This window comes from Giraffa tippelskirchi, chromosome 13, assembly GCF_054371585.1.
Source record: "Giraffa tippelskirchi isolate mGirTip1 chromosome 13, T2T-mGirTip1v1.2.pri, whole genome shotgun sequence".
NCBI classification, from domain to species: Eukaryota; Metazoa; Chordata; class Mammalia; order Artiodactyla; family Giraffidae; genus Giraffa; species Giraffa tippelskirchi.
This window is the reverse complement of record NC_137287.1, coordinates 7,166,378-7,194,194: the sequence shown is the minus strand read 5'-3', so window position 1 is coordinate 7,194,194 and position 27,817 is coordinate 7,166,378. Positions and strand designations below refer to the sequence as shown.

The 27,817-nt window shown below is 50.8% G+C and overlaps 1 protein-coding gene across 21 annotated transcripts in view; it reads right to left on the bottom strand.

Moving 5' to 3' along the window:
• The window catches only part of CUX1 (cut like homeobox 1), a 349,540-nt gene extending 325,231 nt beyond the window's left edge, over positions 1 to 24,309 (bottom strand). For 20 of the 21 annotated variants that reach the window (XM_081557760.1, XM_081557761.1, XM_081557764.1 and 17 more), the window contains exon 1: positions 24,222 to 24,309. In XM_081557760.1, coding sequence (XP_081413886.1) covers positions 24,222 to 24,284 — 63 coding nt within the window. In that variant the 5' untranslated portion in view covers positions 24,285 to 24,309. Of the gene's footprint in view, positions 1 to 22,594; positions 23,508 to 24,221 lie in introns of those variants that run through there. The other variant, XM_081557717.1, reaches the window with a different exon arrangement.
• Positions 24,310 to 27,817: the final 3,508 nt, after the last annotated feature.

Genomic DNA, 27,817 nt, shown 5'->3' with positions numbered 1-27,817 from the left:
GGTGACACAGGGCGGGATGAAGACTTTGTCAGATCGCAGATGCAGACACCTTTCATCAGGAAGCTGCTGGAGAAGATCCACCCCAACCAAGCGAGAGGTTAACCGAGAGAGACAAAACCACAGAACTCGGAAGAGACAGAAAGGGGAGAAGAGACAGAAGAGCAGAAGAGACAGAAAGGGAGGCCCCAGGATGATAAGGAAACGGACGCGGAGGGCAGCGGGGGACCTGGACCAGGCAGCAGCCAATCTGGTCAGAGCAGAACATGGGGATCAGGAGGGGGTGACGACAAGAAGAGATGAAACCCTCCCGATACAATAGGTTCCCATGTCTTAAGATACTTATGTTGCTGGAGGAGGGTTTGGGGATAAATCAGGTATCCCACAGAAAGTTAGTATTTATTTATGTAGTCACAGGTATCAATGCTGAGTCCTTGAACGCTGACAGAGCCAAAAAGAGGACCATGAGGGGAGGAGGGGTGGGGGCTCTGGGGAAGCCTAAATCTCCACATGTGTCTCACGATGCCACATCAGTAAGCAAACTGCCCAGAACTGCAAACCCAGCTACTCAGACCACAGACACTGTTCCAGGCTGCGGGTACTGAAGGGCAGGGAGCTGGTTCTTTTTAACACTAAGCCTTAGAGGATTTTTGATAAAAAATGAAGATAAAGTATTTTGAAAGAAAGAAAATATACAAAAATGATGACCTCTAGACAATTTTTATTTTAAAATTAAAAACATTCAAGATGTACAACTATTTGGGGGGCACTCAGTACCTTGGATCATTTTAAAAAGTGATAACCACAGGGGCCATGTGGAAAAGCATTAGTTCTGCCTTATAACTGTTTTCACTCCCATACTTCTCTCATCCATGACCCCTTCTTAAATGTCTGAACTTGGGGGTTTTGCCCCCAAATTGAAAATGTCAGGTGGAGGAGACCGACCAGGGCCTGAAAGCGCAGAGCAGGAGGCCCAAAAACATGAGCCAATGGCAGCCTCTACTTCCTAGAGTGCCAGGTCCTCGGGGTACCCGCACAGCAGGGCACCATGGAGCCTTGAGAGTTGAGTCCTTTCTTCCTTGTCATCCAAGATTTTTTACCAGATTTTTCAGACTTTGCTCCCGAAACCCTTGTTGGTGCATATTCTATACCACTATCTGGCCACTTTCTCCCAGTTTCATAGTTCAGTTATTATCTATCTAGAAGTCAGATCAAAGGGTGCTTTATGTGAATGTCCTGCGTTGGAAATTCAGCCAGTGGTGCCACTCTGTTCAAATCTTCGTGACAGAGGACAGAGCAGTGACATTAGCCGCTCTGACCCACTCCCAAACCCCCAGCTCGGTGCCCCTGCAGACAAGGACAGGGCTGACGAGATGAGAGCCCCAATCCGCTGCCAAGGAAGAAACACCTACTTGGAAATCATCTTCAAGGTCTTGGCTAAGAAAACAGAACTCGGAGCCCGACAGGTAAGTCACAGGGCACCGTGGCTTTACCTGCTCACGGCTGTCAGCAGCCACCAGAGACAGCAAACCTGAGCTCTCTGCACAGGCAGGGAGATGTCCTGCAAGTGTCTGTGGGTCCAGGCACTCTGGGTCTTCTGTCTGCTGTGCACTGCAGAAGGCACCAGAAATGGTTGTCATCTTTAGGGATAAGCCTCACTCTGCACAAAAGTAGTAAATCCAGGATGAATCTAGCCCCCGTGGAGGCCTTGCAGGCTGAGGAAACAGGAGGAGGAGAAAAATTCAAATAACCACTCATCCCAATCAACACTGAGAGTCAAGCCCGTTTCCTCTGAAGAATCCTTTGGCTGTCTGGCTCTGAGAGGGTTTGCACTCTGCAATTCCTCCTCTCTGCAGGAAGTTTGCCACCAAACATCAGGAGCTAGAGATGCCAAGTACTGCATGACTCACATTTCTCATTTGCCCACTGAATACTCACTGTGCAAGCTACTCACACCCAGGGGCAGGCCTTGGCCTTAAAAATATGTTATTCAAACTGAGGTGGGTTTAACGTGTCTGTGGGTTGTTTTTTTTTTAATCATAGAAAGGGGAAAACGATCTCTGGGGAAAAGCATAAAAGAAAAGAGAGTAGAAAACAACACGCTGACAGCAACAGTGGCCCAGACGGTGCAGGTGTCGGTACTGGTGCTGTGACACAGGACGTCACCTGGCCACGGGTGTGACGCTGTTACTAGAAGGCGGTCTCGCTGGTGAGCTGCCAGCACCACACCTTTTCCTTGACTTTGTCATTTTGAGGCTAAAGGACATTTAGGGCTAATGTATCAGGCACTGTCCCCCATAGAGTAAAGAGCTTTATCATCACCACTGTGCACAGGTCAAGGGCCCAGAGTCACACAGCCACTAAGTGGAGATCCCAAAGGCAGGCCACCTAGGAACCCCATGTTCCCATGCTGAAAGCTGCCCCACCCCCACCCCCGCCAGGAGACAGAGAGCCATGGCCCCCAGCTGAAGGAGCGGAGGAGACGCTCCCCAAAGCGCATCTTCCAAACAAGTGTTTGTCTCTGGACTTGGTGACAATACTGCCCTCCCCACACGAGGGCTGGGGCAGACATATTCATCAGGACGTCGGGTGGTCCTTTTCCAGTGGCTCAGATGGACCACAGTGAAGGTCAAGGCTGAAACCTGCAGCATCCCCATGTTCCTCAACAACCTCCACGTTGCGGGGGGGCTGCCTCTCCAGCAAACAGCGCCCCCCAGCTGAAGACTTGTCTTCTGGCCTCCAGCTCCCAAGCAGACCGCTAGTCCTGCCGCTAGGATCTGCCTTGCCTTCTTCCGATTTGTTGTTTTAATGTTATAGGACTTTGAAAAGCAGACAGTCGATACTATGAGAAAGAAAGTGAAGTCGCTCAGTTGTGTCCGACTCTTTGTGACCCCATGGACTGTAGCCTACCAGGCTCCTCCGTCCATGGGATTCTCCAGGCAAGAGTACTGGAGTGGGTTGCCATTTCCTTCTCCAAGGGATCTTCCTGACCCAGGGATCGAACCCGGGTCTCCGGCATTGGAGGCAGACGCTTTAACCTCTGAGCCACCAGGGAAGTTCAGGAGCTAGGTTTAAAACAGGTCCGGGAGAGGGCCTGGGGGCCTCCCTAGCACAACCTCACTGAGGGTGTGAACCTTTTCTAGCTCCTCAGAGAAATGGCTGCTACCTCTGTCCTGGAAAAGCTCAACTGGGGTGATAAGGGAGGAGGAGTCACTCTATTAAAATAGGAATTAAATAAAACCAATCATCCTTTTAAAAACGATTTGGACCTAGTGTTTCTCACACTTTAAATGTGCATATGAATCACCTGGGGAATCTCACAAAACTGTGGATTCGTACTCAGTCGGTCTGGGGTGGGGACTAAGGTTCTGCATTTCTGACAAGCTCCTAACTGCTGCTGCTGGTTCCCGGACCACTGGAGTACGAGGGTCTAGATTAGAACAGCACTTTCCAAGAGAAATAGAATACATGCCACATAAGCCATGTTCAATGTTCTGGCAGCCCCAGGTCGATCTAGCCAGCCTTCTCTGTTCCTGATGTGGAAAACAGCCTCTGCATGTTGGCGCTGAATCGAATCTCAGAGACAGAGCTGTGAGTGAAGTAGCATTTCCATGGTGGCTCAGTGGTAAAGAACCCGCCTGCCAGTGCAAGAGGCACAGCTCAGTCTCTGGGTCGGGAAGATGCCCTGGAGAAGGAAACAGCAACCCACTCCAGTATTCTTGCCCGGGGAATCCCATGGACAGAGGAGCCTGACAGTCCATGGGGTCACAAAAGAATTGGACACGACTTGGCAACTAAACAACAACAAAAAGAAAAGTTTTATTGCTTTGCCAGGCAAAGGAGGACACAGCGGCCTCATGTTCCCCAAAACTGTGTGTCCTCAACCCGGGAGGATTTTGGGAGGAGGAGTTTTATAGCAATGGTTCAAGGGCGGGGTAGCTAATAATTAGGGTGTGTGCAGGGCCTATACTTCTTTAATCTGGCCTCAGGTGATCTCCTCCTAATGAGCTTCTCAAGATTATTAAACTGTGGCCTTCTCTGGAATGAAGGGTACTAACATCTTCTATGTGTGGGGGTTCTAGTTCTGTAAAGAGCTCAAAGATATTGTTATGTGTATCCCCTGAAGTGGAACCAGGCCCCAAGGCTGCACTACTGTTTCTCAGCTGCTCTTCCTTTGCCTCAGCATCCCCTCCCTTCCCTGCTTAGCAACTGTTTGAAAGGCTTTCATGCCCAGGAGCCCCATAGGGTCTTGCTAGGTTTCATTCCCTCCCCACCTCTACCTAGGATGATACCACGTTAGTACCAGTGGGTCTCAGCCAGGAGGTAATCAGACTTGCAGCTATACACAGACAGTACCTCAAATGTAAAGAACAACTATCATGTATCCCTAAGCCCCCATCTCCCAGCTTTGACATTTATCAGCTCATGGCCAGTCTATGCCGCACCCCACTCCTGTTGTGAGAAGCTTTGAAAAAACACTAGTGCCCACCCCAGACTAGCAGGATCAGAATCTCTGCAGGTAACCCCTCCCCCAGGGGATACTGAAATGAGTCTTGGGCAATAACATCAGAGAGAGGGCAGCAGCCCCAGGAGAACAGGCGTGGCTGGAGTAAGGCCCCAAGAGGTAGCCCCAGGGGCCTGACTGCACCCCTACCTAGGCCCCAAGAGGTCGCCCCAGGGGCCTGACTGCACTCCTACCTAAGCCCTGGATCCCTCGGACACACCTCTCTCCATCAAACTCCTCCCCTCAGTGGCAAGGGACCAGCTGATACCCTGGGGCCTAGGTGACCACAGGTCACAGGGAAAAAGCCAGAAGGAGAACAAATACCTGAAGACAGACCAACTAGTCCAACAACCTGCAAAGAGAAAGCAGCGCTCATGAGCAAGAACGTAAAGTGAGCCTTGTCAAAACCAGCAGAGAGAAGAGAAGCTGTTGAAACCGGAAACAGGAGAGAGGTGCTGACAAGCTTTAGAAACTGATAGAGAAACCAAAAAACACATGGATGGGTCTTAATGATCTCAGAAATAATTCAGATGCTGAATTTCAGTAAAACAGATCACACAATCTTAAAATCCAGCAGAAGAAATTTCAACCTGAAATACAGGTTGAAATTCTTTAAAAAGGTACCCTCCCCAAAGAGTACGGTAAAATAGAAAACATAAAATTGCATTTGTCCTAATATAATCACGATTATCATAAATGTATACCAGTTAATTTCACTAATCAGACAGACTCTCAACCAGGGTTTAAAAAACAAGATCCTGCATCACGTAACTATAGTAGACACAGAGTAAAAGGACATGGAAAGATTGGCAATAATGACAGAGAACAGGCTTTATCAGGCGAACAGAAACTGAAAAATGAAGGGAGGAACAAAAAGAAGAATTTGAATATCAAAACAAACAATTTTAAAAAACAATGGAAATACTACAAATAATCACACAAGAATAAATTTTAAAGTCTAGATGAAATGGACACATATCTAGAAAATTATAAAATGCCAAAATAAGTCTATTGACAGAAAACTCAGATAGAATAACAAAGAAAATGAAATGATAAATTCCTCCGAGCCCACTCTTAGGCTCAGGCCCCACGGTTACAGGTGAGCCCTATCCAATTTCAGATACAGATAATCTTCATCTTATACAAATGGTTCCAAAGCCATTTTAACCCATTTTATGAGACTAGTATAACCTCAATTCCAACTGGATAAAAATAAGAAAACTGTAGGCCATTTTACTTAATAACACAGATGTGGCAACTATATATCTAATCCAAACTATTTTAAAATATAAGACAGGGAAGAGTTGATCGAGGAACACAATGGACGCTTCAACATCGGAGCGTTGATCACTGTAATTTACCACACTCATGGGCTGAGGGATTAAAATCACTCAGATATGAACAGATTTAAAGGAAAAGGTCAACACTGACTCATGAGGAAAGCGCTCAGAAAAGTGGAGACAATGGAGTCATGTAGTTATTAATCTGATTAAAGCTGCTACCAAAAATCTCCATCAGGTACATGCCCTCTAAGATCAGGAAAGAAGACACAGAGCCCCATCACCAGTCTGCAGCACAGTCCTTGGCTTCCGGCCGACAACACAAGTCTCTCGGGTATGAGGAGTGGAAGGAAAGGGACAAACAAAAGTGTCACATTTTTTGCATATGATACCCTCCCCAGAGATGCAACAGGTTCAACTGAACTAGTAAAGCCAACAAGAGACTCGGCAACCTGGCCAGTTTCAAAATCAGTAAACAAAAACCAGTTTTTTCCTCCACACCAGAATAGTCAATCAAGAAGAAAAAAAAAAAACACAGTCATTGCTCACACTACTACAGAAACTGTACAGAACTAGTATTTAACCTAGTGACAAAGGTACCAAACCTTTCTGAAGAAAGAGCTAAGTAAACGGAGAAGGTCTCAGTCACAGATAGGAAAACTTGAAATTTCTTCATTTTCTCACAGATTAATCTGTATATTTATTCCAAATCCAATAAAGAAAATCCAGTGGAACTTAAGGAGAGCTTGACAGAAATCAGCATAAAAGAATAATGGACGGTGAGGAGTTGAGATATTTTGAAAGAGAAAGGCAAAGTGCAAATTCACCCAATCTGAAAGTAAAACGTGTATAAAGCCATAGTAATCAAACAGTGAGGCACCCGTGCAAGAAGAAACACATGGGGTAGTGGAACAAAAGAACGACCTGGAAACACCCATATGTATACAGGGACTTGGCATACAATGGAGGCAACTTCCTAAATCACTGGGTAGGAGACTGGACTGCTCAGTAGGCAGTGCTGGAGAAAAACTGACTGCCTCACAGTCTACATGGAAACCATCTCTAACCTAAAAATCTAAACACAGCAGACAAATCTCTACGGCTGTCAAAGTATGAGTATCTTTGTGATCGTGAGTGGGGAAAAGGATTTCTCAAGCAAGACTGAAATGAAAAACTGATAGATCTTACTTCATCAAAGTTGTTTTTCTGTTTATTGAAGGACACTACAGACAAATCAACAAACAAGTGAAGGATTGGGAGAAGCGACTTAGGAAGGTGAAAACCAACAAAGGGTAACCATGTTAACGTACAAGGAACTCGTGCAAATCAACAAAGGATGAAATACAGGACCAGACGATTTGTGAAAAAGTAAATCTGAAAATCTAGAAGGGTATAAAACGAGATTGGTAACAAGTAGAAAACATACCAGTTATCAGAGAAAAATCACAACCCTCAAGTGCCACTCTAAAACCATCAGGATGGCGAAAGGTTTCTGGGAAGCTCTGATGAGACAGAGACAGAGGCAGAGACAGCAAAGTGGTGTGGCCGCGCGGGGGGAGCAACCTTGCAGCATTCAGTGAAATGAAGAACACTCTTCACCCTGGGACTCAGCGATGCTACCCCTGGGCGTCAGTCAGGAGACGTGTGTCAGGATGCCTGAGGCCACTGAGCAGGGTCATCCCCGGGGAGAGGACATGTGAGCTAGGGTTGGTGCTAGGGACTGAATGGTGTTGCATCTCCCCCCCAAATTCATATGGTGAAGCCCCAGTACTGAAGTGATGGTGTTTGGAGGTGTGACCTTTGGGAGGTTTAGATAAGGTCATGAGGGTGGGGGTCCCCATGACGGGATTAGTGTCCTTATGCAAAGAGAGCTCCCTCACGCTCTCTCTCTCAAGACCCTCCATCGTGTTGAGGACACAGCAAGAGGAGGGCTGTCTGCAAGTTAGGGAGAGGGCTTTCCCCAGGTACCGTCTTGATCTTGGACGGCCCAGCCTTCAGAGCAATAAATGTCTATGGCTTAAAGCCCCTGCGTGTATGGTATACAGCAGCCTGAGCTGACTAAGACAAGTGGATGCTTCAGTTGGAATCCGGTGCAGCTCTCATGAATGATGAAATTTGCAGGGGGTAACATGGACAGATCTCAGAAACAGTGAGGAGTGAAAGGGAAGGGAAGATTTACAGCACGATGCCACAATTATGAATTAGAGCTACTTATAGATACAAAACAGGCTACATATTTTACAATACACCCATATAGAGGTATATTAAACACATCAGAATGAGAGGAGGAGGGGACTAGACATGGAGACGGAGCGGAAAGGAGAAAAAAACAAGATAAATCATGATGTGCTGTGAAGTGAGAAGCGATGAATGCAACTCGGGGGTGGGGAGAAACGCACATGTGTGCACACACGCACACACACAAGACACACACACACACATGCCCTGAAGGCAGGCAGAAAATATGGACTTAGTTTTTCTGCCCATAGTATAGAAATGAGAGCGTTAAAGCTCTGACCCAAGGATTTCAATTTTTAATACAAAACAATTGGCAAGACGTTCCTAAACTTTCAGAATTATAGTGAACTGGGTTGACAGTAGGCCCTCATTTCAATTGCAAGGAGGTAAGATGATATACCTGCCTGAATTGACAGACCCGCAGAGATACCTACACACAACTGAAGGAGATTTGGTATTTTGCTGTAACTTGCGGAACCTGTCAATTTCATTCACAATTTACACCAGCTTCTAATTATACTTAACTGAATATTAACCATTCTAATTGCTCGATGCTTTATCGGCGGCATCTGAAGTATTGCGGGACATCTGGCTTGGCAAATGGGATGCTGCCTGCTCTCGAAAGAGAGAGCTTCAGCGCTCACTTTCATCTCACACCCTCAGCTCAGCTCTGCCTTCAGCCGGGACCGGCACATCTCAGAAACGTGACTTCTCATCCACACGCAGCCAGAGCAGTCGGTTGTAATGCTGGATTCACATCACAGAGGGCTGGGGGAGAGTGGCAGGCAGGACAGAGGGCCCAGGTTCCTGCCACCTTCTGTCGGCAGGCCTGGACGGCCTCTTCTCCCACGGGTGTGTTCACAGGCAGAAAATGGCACTTTGTCCTGGCTCATCGCCTTTTATCTGAGAAGCCGCACCATGAGCAAATCTGCCTGACAGTTCCTATCTCTCCAGCCAAGACAAAGTGAAATGACCATCACACTTGGCCAGGGGAGAGGCCCCTTTGCTGGTGAGTAAGGAGGGAAGGCGGGGAAGGGCAGAGACCCTGGGTGGGCTGCCAACAGCGTGTGCTCTCTTTCAGACTGCTCCCAGCCTCTCCACAGTCTGTCTACATGTAACTGTGGTCCCAAAGGGCGACCCCACCAGAGGTACCCGAGGAGGAGGAGTCAAGGGGAAAACCAGAATGGAACAGAATGAGATGGAACCACAGTCTGGGCCTTAAAATGAAAACAGGAGTTACACAGAAGAGGCCACAAAGTAGCAGACTCAAAAAGTTAAACACAGAGTTACTACCTGCTGCTGCTGCTGCTAAGTCGCGTCAGTTGTGTCCGACTCTGTGCGACCCCATAGATGGCAGCCCACCAGACTCCTCTTCGCGACCCCATGGGCTGCAGCCTACCAGGCTCCTCCGTCCATGGGGTTTCCCAGGCAAGAGTACTGGAGTGGGGTGCCATAGCCTTCTCCGAGTTACTACCTAGGACCCGGCAGTTCCACTCCTAAGCATAAATGAGAAAACTGAAAACCTACAGTCACACAAATACTTACACACAGATGTCTGCAGCACCTTCTCCATACTAGCCCCAAAGCGGAAACAATGCCAATGCCCATCAGTTTATGAAAGAATAAACAAGAGGTTGTATATATCCACACACGGGATGCTATTACTCAGCCATAAAAAGGAATGAAGTGCTGATATGTACCTCAACATGGATGAACCAGCAAAACTTACAGTGAGAGCAAGACGCCAGACGTGAAAGGCCACATACATATTGTACGATTCCGTTTATACGTGAAGAACAGGCAAACCCAGAGGCACAGGACATAGACCAAAGGTTACATACAGAGCTTCGGGGGAGTTGGGGAGAAGGAGAGTGACTGGGAGTATGGGCTTCTTGTTGGGGTAATGGAAACACTCTGGAATTAGATTGTGGTGATGGTTACACAACAGTGTGAATATGTCACAGAATAACTAATGGCACGCTTTCAAAAGGTTAAAATGGTGAGTTTTGTGTGCATATTATTTAAAAAACTTAAAAGTGACAGAGTAAAGGTATCAGGCATTGTGTCGAGGGAGCCCCCTCTGCAGCAGGACCCACAGGGAAGGGCTCCAAGCCCCCTGGGACACCACTGTGCCCCCTCCCCAAGGGTGAAACGAGATCTCCCTTAAAGAGCAGACACCCGGAAGACTCTGGGGTGCCCTCAAGGCCGAACCCAAACTTCTGTTTCAGCTTGAGCTTCTGAGACCAACTTCCTTGGCCAGCAACGGTCCACTCTGCACACTCCTCGGGAAACGACAGAAAACTCACAGGCGAGCGTCAGGAAAACCTCCCTAGTCTCATGTTAAGCCCATGTTAAGAGTGGGCTCTTGAAAAGATGCCCTGAGCCTCTCAAATAAATAACAGGCATCTTGAAGAAACACGGCACTGGCCACTGAATGCCTCCCACGGGCACCGCTGTTCAAAGTCTGTTCCAGAAGCTTCCCTGGAGGGAGGGAGGTCAGGGGCCTGAGGCTGTGTGGGGACCAGGGCGAAGTGGGGGCCACCCTCCTGTGAACACGCATTCCCTCAACACTCAGCTCGGGGAAGAGCTGCCGACCCCAGAGGGAGACTGGAGGGCCTCGCTTCAGAGGCAACGGCCACTCAGGGTAAAGATTTCTCAGCCAGACCCCCTCCTCCTGACACAAAATACAACCACCGCCACGTGCAAAGAGGGTGCCCATGAACACGAAGCTCCATCCTGGGGTCTAAGGCACAGTTTGCTGCTCCCGGAGCCCTGAGCCCTGGCCACCTGGGAATAATTCCCAGAGTGACATTTCTAAACCTGGCTCTGGCTCTCACCCTCCTCCTTCACCCCTCGGTGGTTCGTGGAAGCTTTTCCTTTCTCCCTAAGCCGTCTTACCCATCCTTGAGGCCATGTTCACAGTGACTTCAGTGCAGCCTCCCTCCCATACCCCGGAGTGAACAGAGGAACCCCACGGCAGGGCCCCGGTTCCCCGTCCACACGCCCCAGGCTTGCTTTCCTAGCATGAGTCTGCTCTTCTACCTGCAAACAAGTTCCAACCTTTGTGCCCTACAACAGGCCTCCGTGCCCATCACCACCCCCATGCCCTCACCCCTTGCACACACCCCCTTCCCCGTCACACACCTCACGGGTCCCAGAGCTGCTCCTGGGGGGAGAGTGGGGGCGGGGGCAGAGGCACCGAGCAGCCCCCAAGGCAGCTGCCCCCAATGGTGACAGAGAGTGGCTGTCCTAATAGCTGGCAGGCATGAACCCCCCCACCAGGACATACCTGACTTGCCACCAGGTATCACACTGTAATTAGTCATTGTATTTGAAGCCGAACGTAATTAATTACATAATTTTGAAGTGTTCAAGTTTAATTCCATTAAAATTACATCATGAAACTGGGGAATTACAAAGGATTACCGACAAAAAGCAAATAGGGATGAATAAAGAAACTCTGGGCTGACTCCATGCCTGTCTGAGTCACACCCAACTCTCAAGTACAGCGCCTGGCACCCCACCTGCTTTTAATAAACCTCTGGGGCCCAGCCTGGCAGTTGTGCGCATGGGCCGCCTCTGGGGGGGCCAGCGCCGGGCCACAGCTGACACTGAGGACCTCTCCTCCCTCCAGGCGCTGCTCCCCGCCCCGCCCCAGGCCCCTCTGCTGAGGCCTCCCCCACCTCTGAATGCCACTCGCTCAGCCCATCTCTGCCATGGCCACCACGACCCCAGAGGCCTCCCGGGTCACTGCAGGGCCTGGCGCCTGCCAGCACTCAGCCTGGCACCTTCTCTCCCTGCCCAGCTCCTCCCCATCTCGTTCTGGACTGACTCCCCACCCTCCTGGCTCCATCCTTCACCATCCCTTCCCCTCGCACTCTGGACTCTCCTGAGCACAAATCTTGAGTTCTGAATGGTCCCTCTTGCATTTAAGAAGCAGCATCTCTCAGGGGGCCCTGAATGCAGAAGTGACTCAGCGGGACTCTGCACTGAGGTGTCTGGGCCCAGGCCCTGGGCACTCCCATGCTGTAACGCACTTACTTCTGCTGTATTTACTTTCCGTCTCCCCTGCTAGATCGTAAGTCCATTGAGGGCAGGGCCATCCTGCTGCTCTGGACACTGGAAGGCTGTGCTACTGCAGCGCCTGGCCACCAGGGGAGGAGGTGAGTCAGAGGAGCACCATGTTCCATCTTTCCAGACCCCTGTCCTGCCCTCCGCACACATCAGACACCCCCAGCCCCCATAAGCTGACACCTGCAGGGGCCCAGTGTCCTGCAGTCTGGACCAGCGGGAACGGGGGCTCATTCCTCTTGGTACCCCAGGGGCTTGACCAGGATCCAGGGCCGACATCAGGCACCAGGGAGATCTGCTTAACAAATGAATGAAGGGCCTTAACACTCTATGAAAAACATGACTCGTCCCCCAAAACAAGGCTACAAACCACCTCATTCAAACCTGCTGTGTTATTTCTGAGACCAGCGCACCCTTGTGTGTTTTCTTACCAAATGTACAACTTCATTATAAAACGAGCCGTATCAGCCCAAACAAGCAGGCGTGCAAAAAAAAAAAAAAAAAATCATCTGAGTCCAGAGGAACCTAAACACTCAGCTGTTCCAGGATGATTCCTCGAGGAAAATAAGGAGCATCATCTGGAGAGGCGTCTTCTCGAGGGAGGGAGGTCCTCCTGAGGACCCTTACAGAGCTGCCCTCTTAGTGAACATGGCCCAGCACCACACCTTCAGGTGCAGCTGGGAACAAATCCCTCTGTGCTGGGTGCCTTTCGGTGATATGAGTGGATTTGAGTCCAGTATCACAACAGGGGCTAAGTCGACTAGGCTCCCAGGGGCTGAGAGGAGGAAGTTTCATCCTGGCCCTCATGAGGTTAAACGCAAATATTAGCATCTAAAAGCAAATGGCTCCCCTGTACCAGCATCAAGCCAGGGGTGTCAGAGAACAGTCCTGGTCAGAGACGCTTCCTCAGCCCAGCGCTCACGGCTGAACTGCCCGCTGCACAGGGCACGGCCTTGCCTGCACCAGTTCCCTCCCACACCCCCCACCCTAGGCCCCACCATCGGGTGTCTCTCTTGCCTTCCAATTCCCCCCAACCCTTCCCACAAACCTGCTTTATGCACCGATGGGGCGTTGAGGGTAGCAGGTGACACAGGGAGGGTTATGTTCAGCCCGATGCTGTAACTGCACCCCAACCATCAGATACGGTTTGCTAACCTGAGTGCTCACCTCCTGGGGAAGGATTATCTGTCAGACAGTCCTTCTCTCTGGAGATCCACTGCTGGGCGCTGACTCTGAAGTCTCGCAGCAGGGGAGGCTCGAGAAAGCGTCTCGGATCTAGCGAGGTGTCGGTCCACCAGGCACCCAGGTGGCTTCCACGTCCACCACACAAGCTCCGTTCAGTCCCCAGCTGTTCACATGAAAGGACTCACCCACCCTCAAGCTCACCCTGGGCACCCTGTGGACGGGGAACCCGTTCTGATCCCCTGGCAGACTCATCATAACGACCCTCCTTCTGGGGAAAGCCATTCTCGGGGACGGCTGGGGTGACGGGGAGAGGAAGGACAGGAGGAAGGCAGTCCCAGGTAGCCCCCTTCTCTAGTCTTGCCTGGGAAATCCCACGGACAGAGGGAGCCTGGTGGGCTATGGTCCATGGGGTCGCAAAGAGTGGGACACGACTGAGCGACTAAGCACACACCGTGGGTGTGCATCTATCTATATTTACAAATGTTTTTAAAGCATCTGCCTTGTCACCAGCGGACATAAAACCAGCTACAACGTGAGGAATCCAGCGCTCCCAGCAATGCATTCCTTCTCTTCTCTGTCTTTTCCTGAAGCCCCGCAGCAGTCCCAGCTCCAGAATTGACGAAGTTACAACACAAAGTGGGAGGGGGGATCCCCAGGCTAAGATGAACTCTTCAGCCCTCCCCGTCACAAATGATGACAAACTCTTAGGCATCAACCAAAACGCAGACAAATCCTCCGTGGGCGTCAAACCCCAGGTTTCAACCCATCTTCTAGGTTCCAACGCCAAAACCTCTCCACTGCACTTCACCCCTCCTTCTGCCGGGGGCTTAGCCCTTGAATTCCCCATGCCCCCTACTCCCGCCATTCCCCTCAGTGCCCACAGCCCAGCAAAGGAGCACGTTCACTTCTTCCCTGTCCTCGTGGATGCCAGGCCGTGCCCCACCCCCAAGCCCAATCAGCCACCCAGGCTGGACCCCAGGGACGGTGGCTCCTTTCCCACCACGGCTCAGCGAAGGCCTGGCAGCCCTCACTTCCCCAAATCCATGCAAATGCTCATGCAGCCAGACGGTGACGTCACTGCTACAGAAATACCCTAGGTACTTTCTTTGTAAATGAAGAAGCAGAGAAAGCGCGCAGGCTGTGAAGGCCACTGCTCCGAAAGGGGGCTACTTGGTCAAGCTGTGCCCAGACCCACGGGCCAGCTTCGGGGGTGCCGAGCACTCCCGAGACGTTTCTCCGGCGCTGAATCCCAAGCCTTCGTGTTGCTCGCCACTCGCCTTCTCTCGTGTTGGTGGGGTTCTGATCCTTACAATACCGACTTTCCCCCAGTTCATGTGGGGAAGTTTCCTCCCATTCAGGCTGTGAGCAGAGTCGGAGAATAATTCTCTGTCAAAGAATTGTTCTGCCCAATTCTATTTTTAAAAATGTGAACTTTTTGCATTATGTGTCACAAATACGATTATGTGTATTTTAACCAACGTATATGTCACTTGGCAAAGGAGGACTTTAATACATGGGAATAAAACAAACAAACAAAAAGAAATACACGCGCTAGCCCTATGTACCTATCAGCTTTCAAAACACAGCCATTTGAACATACCCTACCTACCTTTCACAATCAGAAGACGACCTCCATTTGCAGTTCTGAAATTAACTAGCTGAGTGAGCCTCAGATGAGGAAAACACAGGGCTGCCCACTAAGAGAAGCCAGCAGTTGTGCAACAGGACTCCCTGGGAGCCCCAAGTTGGGGCGGGTGTGCGCCAGAGCACAGGGTATTCAGCGGGTGCCCAGCGACGTAAGGCGGGCGCCCGGGAAGGGCGGTCAGAAGCTGAGAGGGTGCTATGTGGGGTCCATCAGAGACAGGCGAAGGAGGGCACTCAGAGACCACCAGCCAACCCCTCTCCCATGCTTCCCCAGCTGCACAGAACTCAGCTCAAGCTTAGCCTCTCCCTCTCCGGACGCTTTCCCTGCCCACCCCATCCCACCCGGGACGCCCGTCCTCTGCAGCCCTCCACCATCCCACGGGCACATGCCATCACAGCCGCATCCCAGCCACCCGGGCCCCTCTCCACGCATCAGGGCTGCTGGCTCTCCTGCCCTGTATCACGGTGCCTGGTGCATGAGGGGGCTCCCTCTGCGGTGTTGGCTAAAATGAAGGAGGAGTGCATAAACCAGGCTGGGTACCCCGATGTGCAGGGGGAGGAGGGGGAGGTCCCCTCCATGGAGCACTGACCCGGGGGATCCTTTCACAGTGGGGAAAGGGTGTAGGCGAGGTAGAGACACCCGTCAGGAATTCTGCCTGTCGAGGAGTGTGGTCTCCATCCTGTGCCAACGTGAGCCACTGTGGGTGTTCAAGGAGAGGGATGAGACGATGGAATCAATGATTGCGGAAGGTTCATCTGATTGTCGCACCTATAATGATTACGACCTGTTTCAGACGGGCAGTTCGGAAACAAGTAAAGGCTAATACTCCCAGTTCTTGTGTGTGAGGAAGATTTGGCTCTCACACACAACAAGCACCCCCCAAAACTAACTTCATACACACACACACACACAAGACGTATTAAAGTATCAGTGTGTATTAAAATGACAGCATAATTACATATCAACACAGAGCAATGTAAAACAATCGCAAACCATTCCTCTCTCCTCCTGACAATGACATTCAACCATAACTGGCAATATCCTTCCTCTTCCAATTCTACGTCAATGCTGACAAATTAGGGTTGAGGAGCTGTGGTGATGGGGCAGCGGCGGGGAAGCCCATGTGCCTCACCCACCCATCCCCAGGGTTAGCAGGCTCCGGGTGACAACTTCCTGACTACACATCACACTGTTCTGTGAGGGAAGGGCTCGGCAGGCCCCAGCCACCTCACTGATCCTCTGTGCTTGCCCATGACCATGAGGTCCCTGGTGGACCAGGGCACCTGGACAGGGCATCTTGGCAGCAGCCTGGGCTTCCTGTCTGGCTCCTGGGTCCCACACATGCCTAGGGAGCAGAAGCGCGACTCCGAACCTGACCTTGTCTCCTACTTGGCTGCGTGGTGTGACTGCACACAGTGTTATGTAACGACGAGCTGAGGTACAAATGAAATAAAGCAACTCCAGTAAATTAAGGTTTCTCCACTGGTTTACATGACCGCTCCTGTTCTCCAGCTTTCTGTTTCGAAAGGGTACAGCTTACAACACCTCTGCTGTGTGAACAGGAAGGGAAGATGGAATTTTATTTGCAGGTCTACGTACAATTTTAGTCGTAATTTCTGAACGTTGGTGACCTAAAATCTTTTCCCCTTCGAAAGGTCTGCATTCCACGGGCAGCTGCTATCTACACGCTCGGCGAGGGGACAGCAGAACAATGTGAAACAGAAATAATTCACTGTACACAGAGCTGCATGGGTTCAAGTTCTAGGTCAACTATCGTGGGGAAAAACAGAAAATAAAGGACATGCTTCACCATTATCTGCCGTACCTTTCAGAATGAAGCAAAAATGGTGATAGGAGCAACAGAACATTCTTATTTTCAGGGTGAGGGGGAAAAAATGTCTTTTCCAAACCTAATCAAAAAATTAAACGCATAATTCCCTCCAGCAAGAATTTTATTTTTAATTTTCATTTACATAGTATCTTTCTTCCAAGAATCTCAAAATAATGGAGTTCCACAAATACTTTAAACCAAAAAAAAAAAAGAAAAGTTGTCACAATGAAGGAGGGGACAGGCTCGGTGGGGCAGGAGCTCAGAGGAGGGACAAGAAGTGGCAGGCAGGGTGACAGGAGGCGCTCAGGGCTGGCAGCACCCAGGCTGAGGGCGGCTCCAAATCAGCCCTTCCTCTGACAACAGCCCACACGCCTTGCTTCTGTTTGCATCTTCGAGACAAGGATTTACTTTTGGTGTCACTTACTAGCTTTACGTCAAACTATTTTGATCTAAGCAGAGACTGCTCCTCTAAAAGCCCAAGGGGCGGTGGCAACAAACCAAAGACCCTTGCAGGTCCAAAATAACAACTGAAGCAAGATGCTTAAAATATAAAACTATGTTAGAAAACAAAATACTAACAATTCATTAGGGGGAAAGACCCAATGTTAAGGAAAGACTACCTTGCTTTTAGGCGGAAATTGGAAAAGAAGCTTTTGAACTGGTTGGGTTGTTTTTTGGGTATTTTCTTTTTTTGTTTTACAGCCGGGTGGACAGGATCTGAACGTCTTACATTTAGCAAAAAGCTGTCAACACCCAAATAAAATTTTAATGACAGTAAGAATGGCATTCTATTTCTCACAATTTCACAACGTTCACTTAAGAAAGAGCTAATTTGTCAATTTGTTTTTCCCTTAACCAAACTCAAGACACCTCACAACTATGCATAACTTAAAAAAAAAAAAGTTAACTGCTTTAACTTATTAGATAAACACAAAGAGAATGATGTCTTTAAGAAAACAGGCCCTGTGCTGGTATACTCGGGTCAACGCTAAGAAAGAACAAGCTTCTGAGCAAGCTCTGGTAATTTCTTCCGACATGAACTTCATAAATCACAGTCAGAAGCGTCCAGGATTTCAACTGTCAGCTGACTGAGTCGGCCACAAGGAAGACCCGGTAGCCCTGAACATGGCCTCTCGAGTTTTATAGAAGGTGGGCTCACTCACCTTTCCCAACTTCACAAGCGCCTCAGAGGAGGAAGTGGAACCTAGTCAGTTTCGTGTCAGTCTCCTACCTGGCTATTCTTCCAGCGGCTCTGCAGTGCTGGGGAAATTTTTGGGAGGATTGAATACTCCCACCCCCAAACCTTTCCAGTCACCTGTCCCCTGGTGGTGCTCCTAAGAACTGGGTGGGAGGAGACCTCTCGCGCAGGGATCCTACCAATCACATCTGAAGAACTTCCCCTGGGCTGCCGCTGGCCCAGGGCTCTGATAAACAAAATCTCTGCCTCTTGCCTGTCGGCCCCGGGGCCTCCTGCAGTAAGGAAAAGTCTACAGACTTAAATGAGGAAAACTGACAACATTTATTTTGCGCATTAACATCACCCTATCAGAATTTAATTATAGCAAGAATTAAAATTATTTTTATTAGAGAGTTGTTTACTTTTCAAAGGAAAGGCTCTTGATGGGTTCTGTAACAAATTAGATGTCTTTCAGGAAGAGCTGTTTTGCCCTCATTATGTTTCTTTAACTGTGTCGCATTGAATGAACAGGGTAGCACACACAGTTTTTAAGTCAAGCCCAGGTGCATTAGCCCAGGTGTCTGAAAGCCATGGCTTCAAGCCATGGCACAAATGAGGGCAATGCCACAGGTCCCCCCCTCAATCCCAGGTAGCTCCCTGCCGGAACACCTTCAGCCCAGCCCGAGACCCTTCTCCACCAACTTTCTCAGAACACAGCTGAAAAGCAGGATTGACTACACCTCAGGAAATCCAAGACTTCGACGGAACCAACAGGTCAATACAAATCAGCACCTAAACACCAACCGAAACTTGTTCTTAAATATATGACGAAACCAAGGCTATCAGCCGGTTTGGAAAGGCAAAAGAGGAAAAATGACTGAGATAATCTAGAGGGCCCCACCATGAACATTTTATTGACATATCCCCTTAACCTGGCTTTTTGTTTGGTTTGGTTGCTATTTAAGGTTACATCTCTAGATGTGCTTAGGGAAAGTTAGTTTATTCTAAATCTTTATCAGAGTGTAATAAAATGTATCCAAATGCTCATGTCAACAAATGTTTATTAAATCAGAAATCACAAATGGATTCACAATTCCTTTGCCATTATTAGTTGTATAATACAAATATCAAATTGCTTGTCTAATTATGGCATTAAAGTTCCCTTTTCACTCCATGATCAACCCTCACACAGTTCTCTCAGTGTCAAGCACACAGGGGCATCTGGTCCCTAAAGTGCCCAGCACGACTGAACATCCAGGTATAAACTGCAGTGGGGTACAGGGAGAGGTCACAGAGCCCCTCTTCAAAAGGCTTGGACAAAATGAATGGCCATACGTAAGAAGTGTCTCTGTGCTTTGCTATAATAAGATTCAAACACAGGATTCCAAGAATTCCACCTGTTTTCAATTAGATACCAGAATTGCTTGAGTGTTTAAACTACATTCACTTGCTACTTATACAAAACAATTCTTCCGGGTTTTTTGAACATTTTAAGTATGTTAAAATAAGATTAAGGGTCTGGTTTAAACAATCAGAGGCAGGGGAATTTCAGCTGAAACCAAAACTATCTCTCTGCAGCCATAACGCAAGGGCTTCAGACAAAACAATAGGATGAAATACATAAATTTCGGTCTCTGACAATTACTTGTAAAAATCAGACCTTTCATAGGGAAAGCTACTTTATATATATATACATATACACATGTTTATGTTATATAATGTATATAACACATTAAAATGGGTTTTTAAATAATTTCTAAAAATACAAGATCCTATATATTTAATGTTTATAGTAACTTTTTGTTACCGCTGTGTTACAGTCCATCAGATCCATCTGTCTTTTAAATTGGTGAAACTGACATGAAGCCAATCATGCGAACTGAAAAAATATGGAAGCACAGGTAGGCATCTGGCCTAGCCCTTGCAGGATTTTTCACACGATGGATTTCTCTTTTTAAAAAATGTACAACTCTTCCTTCAACAATTTTGTCCTTCTTTCATTTCACTGCGGATGTTCCTTGTGCTTTTACAGATGAACTGAAACACACATGGATTTTTCTACTAGGAGCCTTGTTTTTTCTCTTAGGATGTGAGCACAGCCTCAGGAGGAGTTTAGACTACTGACTGCTCCAGGTAGACGCAAAGTTGGGGGTGTCCCAAGGTACAGCCTGGTGCTTCTGAATAGGGACCCTTTATGCCCCCACTCAACCTACCCTCCCCCCACCCCGCCCCAAGCAAACCCTGGTGGGTTTGTTTGAATTGCATACAACAGGGCAGAGGACTTTTGCAACAGTCACTAAAGGTCTTGGGCTCAACTGACTCACCAGACGGCATTTTTAAGGTCAGCTCAGTGGATTAGGAGAGTTATTCCTGAGGACGGCAATCTGTCCCTTCCCCACTTTCTCATGTCGCTAACTACAGGCAGATGGGTGAAACTGGGGGAAAAGGGAGAAGAGGGCCTCTACGGACCCACCACTTCAAGAGGTGCCACATAACCTCTTCCCTGACTTACACTTTTTTAAAAAAGCAAGCAGACATACAACTCCCCCACCCACTCCCCCTAAAAAAACGTAAGCATAGTTTCATGGGGGGGGGAACTTTAATCAACTGATAATGACCCCTTCCCACACAACAATCTCTAAGACACTGATATTAAGAGAACCAAAAAAACAAAGGCAGCAGCTGTGTGGAACCCCGTCCCCCATTTGTTTACTCTCTATTTTAAACGGTCCTAGATGAGATACAAATTGTAATCAAAATAATATACTTCGTTTGGAGAAGCGTCCTGGATGGCTGTAACGTACACACTTCCTTAACAGGAGAAAACAAAATAAAAGCAACCAGAAAATGGACTTGCAACAAAAATGAAATTGCTTTCTTATTTTGAAAAAAAAAGAGGAAAACGTTTAAAGGTTACTTCTGCAGAGGTTCCTTAAAGGGAAAGACTAGTCACCATGTAGGAATAATGCTCCAAAGGGAAGCCAGGCACTGGCAAAAAGCTACCCTAACATACAGAGTTACATGAGCTTGTTTTAGAAAGTGTCCTCTTTCCAAACGTGTATTTAAAAGGCAAATTTATACAATGGTGTTTTTCTTACTTAAAAAAAAAAAAGCCTGGTTTTTACAAGTCTGGGATAGGATAAAAAACTTGTCCAACTAGTCTTAGCAAGGCCAGAGCCCTGAAACTCCCATACCACAAGACTTTGGGACTAAAAAGGAAACAAAATAGAGCTCAGTCTGCAGAAACTCTTCCTGGGCACTCACTCCACGTCCCAAGGCAGCTTCAAGGCAGACGGAGCAGAGGGGCCAGGGCTCAGCCCCAGGTCCCTGTGTCAAGCGAGGGGCTCCCAATTGGACCCTCAGGAAGCAATACCACCACCCTCACTTGGCTCTGCAGGCAACCGGAGCTCGGGATAAGGGGTTCTGGAAAGATGAGACGAGTCTGAAACTAATGAACTCTCTCTTCTCAAACTGCAGTTGCACTGGCTCACTTACTGTCTGTGGGAACAGAGATGACGCTAAACCAGATATCAACCCAGGGCCCAGAGAAAGAACCACTTTCTCCTTCTAGAACCTGGGCATCCCATAGGCAACTGAAGGTTTTCAAACAGGTGATGAAGTGGCATTCGGAAACTGTCTAAGGCCAAATCTTCCATCCATCACCAAAAATCGGTAGGCTGCTCAGTAAAGAGAACGAGGCTCAGACAGAGAATTTTTTAAATTCAAGATCAACATCTGAAAGTTCTTGCACATGAACTGACAGGGAAACTTTTCATTAAAGTTACACACCTAAATGCAACCCCCGCTCCAGTACTACATTGAAGATGTAACTAATCACCAGGGAGTGGGTGGGGGGGATCAAAAGAGGTCATAAAATCTAATAACTCCCAAGAAACAGAATCCATCTCCCAAGCAGTTTTTGCCAAGACACTTAAGGAAGAAACCACCTTGGTATTAGACTGGAATGTCACATTTAGGAAGACAAGGGGGGAAAAAAAAATTAAGGTTTGTCTCCTAAAACTCCACAACGGGTTTTACAGTAAGCTCAGGAATTAAATTATGGTAAAAGGGAGCTATTTTTACTAAAACAGGGTAGACCAATTTATCAAAAATGCCATTCAGCTGTGTTCATTACATTCAGGAATCTAATTTACACAATAGACACTTTGGAGTAATCTATTTTAGTCAATAAACACTCAAACTCCTTTAAGTTTTAATCTTATCGGAAATACATATTTCACATAGTCTTCTTCCTAGTTAAGTGAGAAATTTGAAGAAATTTCATAACGGCCGTGAGTCTGCTTTATCGCTCTTACTACGCAGGCAAGAGCAGAAAACAAGCATATACAATTAAAGTTGTCAGACTCCGTTTACATACGTTTTAATCCAATCTGCCTCATTTCATGCAAGTCCCCATCTGGAGTTCATTTCCTTTCCTCCTAAAAGTACTGTAGGTCACTATCACCAGTGCTCCGGGTTAGGAAAGTTCGGCCAAGTTTACCTTCAAGCACACCTTAGCGCTGAGAGCAATAGCTGTCCCACAGGGACGCTGAGGGACCCTCCCCAACCCGGAGCGCCTGGCCGCTCTGGGCCCCTCTAAGCCACAGACACCTCTCCATCCCCCACCGCCAGCGCTCGCCGAGCTTCTGGCCCACACGCGGCTCACCTTCAACTTGGCTCCGGCTACGCATAACATCCACCTGGCAGAGTCCCGGGGCTGTCCAGGAGCCGCCAGCGCGGAGCTGGCAGATCCCAGGCGGACCCCGAGGGCGCGCTGCTCCCCTGGGTGGGGGGTGGCAGGCAGAAACGCGCCCCCTGGGCACGGCTGCGGCTCGGGCGACGGATGGGGAGCCCCAGCACGATCCCCCCTCGGCTCCTGGGGTTGGGCGCGTGGACCAAGGCCCGGCACACCGCTGTCCAGTGGGACACCCGGGGCTTTGCTTTCGAGAACCCGATCGGGGTAGGCATTTCGGAGCCGACCCGCCGCGCTCTCCATTGCCCACACACACCCCCACCCGCCGCCGCAGCGGACCCTGCTGGGAGGACAGGACCTTGGAGGAGAGGGTCCAAGAGGAGCCGATGGGTCACTCAAGGCCTCAGGAAGCCCGCGGCGCGGGGCGAAGGCCGCCCGAATAGGCGGCGGGGAGCAAGAGCCCCGGGCCGCGACAGACCGCGCACCCGGGCGCAGAGACGGGCCTGCGCTCGGGGAAAGTTGCAGTCCTCCTCCGGCGCCCGCACTCGCGCCCCCGGGGCACCCTGATCCCCGGGGTCCGCGTGCCGGGCGCCCGCTGCCTCCCGCAAGTTTCCCCGAGCGCCCCTACCCGGGTCCCCGGGCGCGCAGGGGCTGGTCCGCGCCGCTCGTGCAGGCACACAAAAGAGCGGGACGGCTGCGGGGTCTGCGGGTAGCCCCCCGGGCGCCTGCCCGGACGTAAACAAACCCCCGGGTCCACGCAGAGGGAGCCCCACGCTGGGCGCGGAAGCAGCGGCGCGGTCCCGGCCCGCTGACAGCCCAGAGTGGGGGGTGGGGGGCGGCGGCGGCGGCCGGGGCCCCAGCCGGCCGGGGCCCGGGGAACGCGGACGCCCGCCGGGCCACCCGCCCGCCTGGCCGGAGCCGAGCCGGGCCGCGCCGCCGCCGCCGCCGGTGGCCGCTCTGACCCTCCCCCGAGCCGGCGGCACCACAGCGCCACCAGCCCCAGCTCCGCCGCGCCGGCGGCTCCTCCTGGAGAGGCAGGCGCTTCACCCCCACAGCAACTCCCCACAAACTTTCCCCGGGAATACCGCGGGCCGGGGGGCGCGGGGCGCGCGGCCAGGCGCCGCCGCCGCCGGGCCGCAGCCCCCTCCCGGCGCAGCGTCCGCCGCCGCCGCCGCCCGCCCGCCCGCCAGCCCGCCAGCCAGCCGCCCGCTCCCCCGGCTCGCGCGCGCGCCCCGCGGGCCGCCGGGGCCGCCCCCTCCCCGGGTCCCGCGGCGGCGGCGGCGCAGGGCCGGGGGGGGAGCGCCCCGGGGTGGGGGCCGACACCGGGGGCAGCGGTGGCGGCGGCGGCGGCTCCCGGCGCCATCTTGGGCTGATCGATGAATTGAACAAAGAGGATCAATTTCTGATCAAGCGAGTTATCAATGGGGGCCGGGGAGCGAGAGGGACTTGTCCCCGACTCGGCCCCGCGTTCCCCCGGCACCCCCCTCCTCCCCGCCGCCGCGGCCCCCCGGCGGCCGGGCGGCCCGGGGTCCCGGGGGGAGGCCGCGACCGCCCGCAGCCCCCACCCCCGGGCGAGAGGCCGAGCGAGGAGAAGCCTGACCTGCAGCTGCTGTAAATCAAAGCGCTTCCAATATTGAAACATCGATCCCACATTGGCCGCCATCTTGAGACATATTGAGACGGAGTGAGAGGCTGATAGAGAGGGGGCTGGAGTTCAGGAGCCGCCAGGAGGCAGCAGGCGGGCGGCGCCAAAACCCGGCCTGGAGCCGGCCGCCGCCGCCGCCACGGAGCACGCGGACTCCTCACGGCGCCGCCGCAGCCATGGCGAGCCCGAGCCGGAGCCGGAGCCGGAGCCCGAGGGCGCGGCGGGCCGCCGCCGCCGCCGCCGCCGGGCCCCTCGCGCGCGCGCGCGCGGCCCCTGCCCGCTCCCCCGCGGCGCCCGCCGCCCGGCCCGCGACCCCCGCCCCTCCCGAGACCCCGGCCCCGGCGGGGCGGCGGCGGCGGCCGCCGGCCCGGCCCCGAGGGGGCGCTGGAGGGCGACAGGAGGGGGGCGCCCCCGGGCCCCCTGTGGGAGGCCCCCCGGGCCCGGCTCACCTGGGGCGGTTTTCGGGCGCGCCCAGGGTGGGGCTGGCGGGGGGGATGGGGCGGGGGTCGCCGTCGCCGACTCCGCGCAGCCCCTCCTGGACCCTGGGCAAGGAGCCGGCGGCCGTTTGGTCGGGCGAGCGCCGGCCCCGCGCCGCTTTGCGCTCGCCCACCTGCGGGGCGCCGAGCGCGCGGAGCCGCCGCGACCACCTGCCCGAGCCGCGACCCCGCGCGAACAGGGCCCACGGCCGCGAGGCGGGTACGAGGCGTGCCGGCGGTCGGCGGCCGCACACCCCTCTTCGCTGCTCCCCAGCCGCATTCAGAGACCGAGTCAGCCGGCAACAGCGTTTCACGTTGAGGGGCACCGGAGCCGGGAGAAGGCAGCACTGACTCCCCGTGTCGCTGCACCCGTCAGCGTCCCGCACAGTGGCCGCACGGTAGCCGCGCCGCACCGCACCACCGGTGGCCAGGGACCCCAATGGCCCCCACCGGCCCCAGCTGTGCCAGCTTGGGCCACGACAGGAAAAGTCTTGGAGCCCAGTTCTGTATCCCCCCGCACCGCTTCAGCGAAGCAACCCCAGAAACTTCCTGTGGTTTCAGACCCATCGGTTTGGGTGCAAAAACTTGGAAAGTGTGGGTACACTTACAAGGAAAAAGCATGGTCACCGGCTTACAGGAATGCTAAAACCCCAAAGTCAATTCTCTTTTGATTTCTTCACAGAAACCTGGCAAAAAGCACAAGTTTTATGATCGTCATCTTTAATTGATTACACACACGTGTGTTTGAGTTTCCAGTAAGAATACAGTACTTTTACTCTCTCGCACTTCATTTAACGTGTAATTAGTTAAAACAAATCCCCAAATTCCTTAATCTTGAAAATTATATGTAAATAAAATCTGTAGGGAATACAAAATAAAACATGTAAGTGGAATATAATTGCTTTTCAACTGAGTTCGAAAGTTTTAACGCTGATCGTTGGCGTGAACTCAGCATTTTTGAATGAAGGGACTGGAAATGAAAGTCCCCAGGATTTGGAGAACACACGCGCCCCCAGGTCTGGCACTGGTGACCACGAGCGTCAGTTTCGACAACGCACGACTCGGTCTGCAAGGGGGGTTCCTTGGGCGTCTCGGCCATGGCTTTGAGCAGCGGCAGGGGCAGAAAGCAGGTGGGTGGGAGCGCGCGGGCGCCGGGAGCCTCGGCCCCAGATGCAGTGACGCCGCGCCAGGCAGGGCACTCCCGACCCCGGGACGCCGAGGGCCGCCCCGGTGTGGGGCGCCCGAGCCCGCGCGCGGTCGACCGGCCCCCGCGCTGCAGCTCCGATCGCGCCGCCCGGTAGAGGGCAGCGGCGCCCCGACACTCGCGTCCTCGGGTCCTTGCGCACGTGCCCACCCGCGCGCCCCGCGCCTGGCCACGCCCTGTCCCAGAGACAGGCCCCTGGCGGGAAACGGCATGGCCACCTCTGGCGACTCCTGTCCCGACGAAATGCCACATCTAAAGATTTCTCGTATCCCACACTTGAGGATACGTCTGCCTTTCCCTCCGATTTGTGCGGTGGCAGACAGGCGAGACCTCGGAATTGCCCTAAAGGTGACTAGACAAATAAAATGTGCCGGGGTTAAAAAAAAAAAATCCCTCCCATGGGGAAGGCTCAAGGAAGGATCAGGGAAACGGTTTGGATTTGGTGCAGATGTTCTCAATCTAATTATCGTGTCGATCCCCAGGGTTTGAACCAAAATAAAGTGAAATATATATGACCTGTGTAATACTCCAGAAATACATCTGGTTGGAATTCAGGATTCTGAATCCACGGCAATATTTCAGAAATAAATTTGGATGCCTATTCAATACCCTGGTAATATTTACGTTATTTACATGTTAACTGGACTTAGGCGAAAAAACACTACATTGAATGGCCCAGATGTTAAGCTCTATTTAAAATAAAATTTAAATTTCTTCTACCAACGTTTTAAGTTACACAAGGCTAATTGGTCTTTGGGGTGGGAGGGGGAGTTTAGAATAACTTTGCCAGCACCATAAAATGTTACCATTTTAAAGGAAAAGCACTACAGATATGTCACTGATCAAAAATTAGCTGACTGAAAATACGAGCAGAGACCAGGAAAAACTTTTTAAAGAACGTTTTACTTTTCTTGAGTATAGACATAGAATAAGAACAATTTATAGCTAATTTAAAAGGTTAATTTCTTCCTCTTTTTTGTTCAGATTGACTTTCAATCTCCACATAGTAGATCATGAGGACCTGCTAACATTCCAAATAGAGTAGATCTATATAAACTGTGTACTGTATAAAATATTCAGAAAGTGGAAAGGTTTTAGGACCTAGAAGTGTATTAGCATCTACAAGAACAATGGCTATAAGCACCTAGAACAAAGTGTGAGACAGTGACAAGTTGGCGAGATAACTGGCCCAGGAAACAAGAAGCATCTTGACTTGAAAACGGTATTACTTAGAATGAAGCACAAGAAAAACAACCCAGGGACATTGATGTTCAGGCTCTCCCTTTAGGGAAAGAAAACTCCCAATTCCCAAGTATATGACTAATTCACCATCTCAATCTTTCAAAAATCAAGCCCCAAGTAATCAGATGGGAGGACTGACAAAAATGATGTTTGTTCCTGAAACCTTGAAACAATTACAGTTTCGTACCAGATCAGACAAAGAAATATGACTCCAGAATGCCTAAATTTCTTTTCTGACCCATTTTATCTTGCCTCAGAAAAATTCAGGGGCCATAATGGGGTTGTGATAATACAAATGAATGTAACTTACAGAACACTACAAAGCACTTTCAGAAGTTCACACTTTCCTACCCTCCTGGCATTGGCGGACCCTCTTGTCTCCTGACAGCTACGTATACTTGATTAAATCAATTAAGGTGAAAATTGGCAAATTCTCTAAAATGCCATATGGGTTGATTATTACTAAATTGGTCCTCCTTTGATAGCCCCAATAAAGGAAAATATATTACCCTGTTTCCTAAAGATTCTAATTTCGTAATCGTTCTGATATAGTTAACCTAATTCCTTCAAGGAATTAACCATCAAGAATTTCTTCCAAACTGAAAAATGCCTTACAATGTAGGCCATTA